This window comes from Pseudophryne corroboree, chromosome 11 (assembly GCF_028390025.1).
Source record: "Pseudophryne corroboree isolate aPseCor3 chromosome 11, aPseCor3.hap2, whole genome shotgun sequence".
In the NCBI taxonomy this organism is placed as follows: Eukaryota; Metazoa; Chordata; class Amphibia; order Anura; family Myobatrachidae; genus Pseudophryne; species Pseudophryne corroboree.
The window spans coordinates 4,174,802-4,180,801 of NC_086454.1; the positions used below are offsets into that span (position 1 = coordinate 4,174,802).

General features: G+C 48.7%; 1 protein-coding gene across 1 annotated transcript in view; it reads right to left on the reverse strand.

The window, feature by feature from the left end:
• The window catches only part of TP53I11 (tumor protein p53 inducible protein 11), a 47,612-nt gene extending 41,929 nt beyond the window's left edge, over nucleotides 1-5,683 (reverse strand). Inside the window, exon 1 of the mRNA XM_063946088.1 lies at nucleotides 5,620-5,683. Coding sequence (XP_063802158.1) covers nucleotides 5,620-5,634 — 15 coding nt within the window. The 5' untranslated portion in view covers nucleotides 5,635-5,683. The remainder of the gene's footprint in view (nucleotides 1-5,619) is intronic.
• Between the last annotated feature and the right edge of the window lie 317 nt (nucleotides 5,684-6,000).

Genomic DNA, 6,000 nt, shown 5'->3' on the forward strand with positions numbered 1-6,000 from the left:
AGTGATGTGCAGAACAAGGCGGGGGTGTACCGGTGGAGGAGAGTGATCGATGGATGTGCGGCTCTCCTGAGAAGTACAGTATGATAGATGATAGATAATGAACATAATCAGATCTCATTTGCTGGATGAGATCTAACAAAAAACATCCCTTTTACCCAATGCTCCTACATATAAAACACATTCGCTTACAGTCCTTAAACAACGCTTCTAATCCAGAGTGAGAATAATTTACGGTCTAGCGCTCACACAGCAAAGGTTACAGAGGAAATAATAGCTGGGAACTAGGATGTAACGCAAGACGTTATTCCTGGCCGCAGGGAGCCTGCTTTTTCCTAAGTGTCCTGGAACAGAACAGGTTAATGCATTTAAGACTTAACAAAAGTTTAGTTACAGCTAAGACAGGAATTGCAGAAGACGGTAAGTGCCAGAAAGCTAATTTTAAAGTAGCTAAAAAAAGAAATCACTTAATTAAGGCTTTAATTGCTTTTTATCACTATCCCCTCCCTCGCTACTGGAGAGCGGCTCAGATAATTACACAACGCCGTATAGAAAGGAGGAATCCTGTGCACTTTGCCAGCAGCGAGTCCTACAAAGGGGATGCGGTCAGCATACCGCCATAATCCCGACACCATTCCGAATCCCGTAACACAGACCGCCGGCATCTGGTAGGTATCGGTCACTGTGGGGGTAAGAGGCCGGGGTGGGTTAGCCGTAGCCGCCATCCCCTGACTCGTAGCCCTAGCCGTCACCGCAGGCGGGTTAGGGTAGGGGTAAAATAATTACCCTGTCCCGTCGGCATTCTCATGGTCAGGATGGCCGTGTCTGTGACCGCCAGCCTCCCGGCTGCCAGTACCCTGTATCACACCCCTATAAAAGGTAAGAGCTCCCCCTGGTGGCAGGTCAGATGTATGAAGAACACTTCTCTCAGCACTATCGCAGTTTCGCCATTTACCGTTGCGATGCAGGAAGCATCTGCACTAGAATGTATCAATCTGACAATCGCTGGAGTGGGGGAGCGAAAAATCCCCCTGTTGATCCAAGCACCTCCTGTATATTTCATAGCTCCCGGGCTCCCCCGCTGCACATGTATGAGAAGGGGGGAGAAACGCAATGTCCTTTAGCGAGAACGGCGCACGCACAAAGGACGTTTGGGAGCGGCGGCGGGATATGTATCCTAAGACGGAGTTGTGTTACTTGACAATCGACGAAAAGATCAGCCTCCATCACTTAGGGACAGATGTACTAAGCCTTGGAGAGAGATAACATTAATGAATATAAAATACCAACTAATCAGCTCCTAGTTGTCATGCCATGCTCTCTTCTGAAGAGACTTACTGTAATCAACCACGCGCCAACCGCCCCTGCCCGCTCTTCCTGTGTTCTGTCTGCATACACATCAGTGACGGAGCTATCCATTCATCTACATACGAGCCTCCCCACTGACACAGGGGGAGAGCTACCCAAGCTCGGAGAGAGATAAAGTCCAACCAATCAGCTCCTAACTGCCATGTTGCAGGCTGTGTTTGAAAAAAAATGACCGCTATGAGCCGCCTCACCCTCCCATGGCAGGGCTCCGCCTCACCCTCCCATGGCAGGAGTGTGTGATAACCGTATATCTGCATATTGATATATAGACGCCCTAGTGTTGTTCCTGGCTTCCATTGGCGCGTTCCAGCCATGGCTTTCTATCAGGCCGAGCTGCCCGCTTCCTGGGCGACGGCACCGCTTGTCCATAATCTCTTAATGGGATACAGATGCAACCAGGCCGCAGCACACTTGTACGATCGCAGTAAAGGCTTCTTGGTGCCAGGACCCAGCAAGAATGACCTGAAAACATGGCCATGTCGGACGGTGAATTGTGCAATGACTATTTACATGGACGCCGACACAGAAACACAGAAATCTGCCATGGTAGAAAATCTTCATTTTCTACCTCACAGAAATATGAAGCCGGCAGTCGCGTGAGGAGAAAGCTCGCCACACAGAATCAGACGTCAGGGACAGACAATGTCTCCACACACATTTCTCCACGGACTCAATCAAGGCGAGGAGCACGGCAGCGTCACTGCCCCAGACCCCCGCTCCCCGGCCACTGAGACACACAGGCACCATCTGTTCCACTGTACACACACGGACAGGAGCACAGAGGAGCACAGTGCGAGACTTCAGCCTGGAGGGAGATTAATGCTACAGGGAGTGCAGCCTCTCCAGCAGCATCTATCCATGCTGAATGCTTACACCCCGGCCAAGTTTCAGGCATTAACAAAAATGTAGGCCATGTTGTCCTGTGTGTTATCCTCTGGGTAAAATTTATCCTGCAAAAATACAAATTCATTCATTTTTTCTGCATAGTTGTCATGGGGGTTCAGCCTATGCATTCCCTATGAGCCAGTGACATCACTGAGAGTGCGGCCTATGCATTCCCCAGGAGCCAGTGACATCACTGAGAGTGCGGCCTATGCATTCCCCAGGAGCCGGTGACATCACTGAGAGTGCGGCCTATGCATTCCCCAGGAGCCAGTGACATCACTGAGAGTGCGGCCTATGCATTCCCCAGGAGCCAGTGACATCACCGAGAGTGCGGCCTATGCATTCCCCAGGAGCCAGTGACATCACTGAGAGTGCGGCCTATGCATTCCCCAGGAGCCAGTGACATCACCGAGAGTGCGGCCTATGCATTCCCCAGGAGCCAGTGACATCACCGAGAGTGCGGCCTATGCATTCCCCAGGAGCCAGTGACATCACTGAGAGTGCGGCCTATGCATTCCCCAGGAGCCGGTGACATCACCGAGAGTGCAGCCTATCCAGTCACTAGGAGCCAGTGACATCACGGAGAATGCAGCCTATCCAGTCACTAGGAGCCAGTGACATCACTGAGAGCGCAGCCTATCCAGTCGTCAGTCAGTGTTCCCACTATAGCCTTTGATGTCACATTGATGTCCCTATTTCAGCCCACTCTCCTGCACGAGACAGCTGTACTGTACCAAAAGAAACAGCTGTCACATATTCAACCAACATAGCACATTATTAAAAAAAAATAAAAGCGAAATACTTGCCCAGTTTTATCAAGCGGTAACATTTCATTATCTGACAAAGCGACATCACAGTAAAAATAGATCAAAATTTTTTTTCTAAAATGACTTTTCATAGAAAATTAAATGAGCGGCACAAGAGGGTGCATGAAATCTTCAGCGCCTTACACTTAGGGGAGGTGGGCCGCCGAGGGAAAGACAGAAGAAATGAAGAGCGAGGCATCAGCATCTCATGTGTGGCAATAAATAAAAGATAAAAGTGGCACAAGAGAGACAGATTGTGTTGTAGTGTATGCGAGGAGCGCACGCTCTCCGGGACAGCCCTCCAATCACACTGTGTAATTAGCATCTGCGCTTCTTCATGCAACTTCGCAGCTACACAAGAGACCTCATTATCATAATCCCGGATCTGCAGAATAAAAATGAGGGGGGAAAAAAAACCACACAATCCAAATGTCATCTTGTACTTTCATTTGTGCATCTGGTAATGCCAGTGTTGACGGAACGGATAACGCCACCCGTTCTATTTCACCGGATGCTTGGGAGTAAAGCGGCTTTTTCTGGAAATAAACCAAGTGGTTCTGATGATTTCCGTGGATAAGGTCTCTGTAACAGAACTATGCAACAAAATATACTGGGCCTCATTTACTAAGCGGCATTATCCCACAACGCACCTGTGGCACAGTGCGTCCGTCACACGCAGCAGCGCTGACATGTGAGCAATGTTCCAGCGACTGCAGAATATCAGTATAAGAAAACAGACAATTCCAACCCATGGAATATTATTATATTCTGCATTATGACATCATTAAGCCACAGCTGTGTAGACATGACAGACGCGTCTTACATTACAGGAGGTGTCAATCTTTTGTTTAACATTTCTATTTTATTACATTAAAATCTTTGCATTAAAGCTCCGTGAGGTTTGCAGATCTACAGTTCTCTGCCGGAGGCCTAGAAATTGTCCCCCTGGTTCCTATACTACGCTGCAGAAGCCGAATAAATTGTCTAGCAAGTCTTGTAAATACAATGGTGCTCTGCAGCCCAGGCAATCTCCGAGAGATAATAGTCTTCATAACATGACACCTGGTCATTATCTAGGCTCCTCGTCGCTGCGCATCCATACATACAGCACCGTGCGAGACTAGGGAGAGAGGTACAGGAGTAACCACAGGTTACATGGCGCTCAGTCTCTACCGAATGTACACAGTCACCTTCCCGCTGTCTATCACTCTCTGCGCGACCTCTCTGCGGCCATGTTTTCCAAATGCACACGGGTTAGGAAAAGCATCCCAGCTGACCTACTAAACACAATCTCCACTATGCCGAAAACGTTCAGCATCTGCTTCTGAGGCCGGATACAGCGAGAGAGAGAGCAGGCAACTTTACACCTGAGCAATACCATGGTGCATTGCAACTAGGATGGGAGGGGGGGGGGGGGGGGAGATGTCAAACTCAATTCTAAATTACAGTGTAAAAATGTCCAGCATGTGTAGATGACGTGCTAAAGTATTTATCCTGCATACAAAACAGAAATGTATTTGCCCCCTGGTTTTTTCCAGGTTACCTCTTTTTGCATTACTTCCACCTCGGAATCAGGCTCTACAGTATATGTGGGTGATAGGAGCCTCCAGAAGGCCACTAAACCTAAAACAGTCTGACCACACACACACACACACACACACACACACAAGACTGAAGACATTGAGGAACGCCCCTGTGGGAACTCTGACATGAAGATAAGAGCTTTGCATTGTAGAACATTTTTGGAAGGAAACAGCTGATAAGAGACAGAGCTTGCAGCAGATAGCGGGATTTGCACATTTTAACCTTTTACAGTACATTGTACTAGTAAAACCAACCCTACTACATAAACCATTGCTAATATACCATCTGGCATAGGTTACTAGCGCTGCATCCGTCTTATTCTTTAGCAGCGGGTATAAATACATTGCAGAGGCCTACAGAAAGCTCCACTCTATATTAAAAAACAAAACGCTTGTTAGACATTATAAAAAGTTTAGAGCCGACCGAAACACCCGTGGATTATAACTCTACATGATAGTGTCACTTTCACATCGCACTGATTCACAAACCCCAAGCGATAGTCCAGGTATTCTCTTCAATCTGCTGACACTGGCTGAATGGCGCAGAGGAAGGCGGCAGCCGCTGACAGTAAACGGAGGCGCCGGCTGCCTGAAAGTTGGGGGTGCTGCGGTAATGTCCAGCGCTAGATACACTCTGCAATAGAGTGTATCTGGCAAACTGTACATAGGATACGGGTTATATTTGCAAAATAGACCTAATTTTCACATTAACAAGCGCGAGTCCAACAAAGAAAGCTGCATAAGCGATGCCCCTCTTAGAGTAGACTGCTCAGGTAGCGTCGGAGAACTAATGGGTGACGACAGACATGAGAATATGGTGCCAACATATAAGTAGCGGGGGCATATGCAGACAGCGTACGCTGAATACAGACAGTCTCTCTGGCGGTGAGGTCTGAGGCACACCACCCTTGACCTGTTTACACCAGGGCTTCCTGCACCCAGCCACAATCACACTCCGAGGCACACGCTCAGATACTCACGGAAACAGAAACCATGCACTTGGCAGACAGCGATACCTCACCAATTCCGTCTTCACAGAAACATTGGCTCACACTTACGTAGAGACATACGCAGCAATCGGAGGAGCTATACACAAACAGTCTGCTTAACCCTCAGCTCCCCAGGATCCGCTCCGGGCCACGAAAACACACGCACGCAGCATTTATACGGGAAGATTGGCTCTGCAGAGCGAGTCACTGCCAGGGCAGGATTTCCTCCAGCCAGACGGGGGGTCCCTGTCCTGCAGAAACTTGTTTTTCTGACCTCTGCATGGAATTCAGCCGCAGGACACTGGTTTAATAGATGGGGAGGGCAGCACGTGTGGCAGGAATCTGCGGAGATTATGCGATTGCAGGGAAACA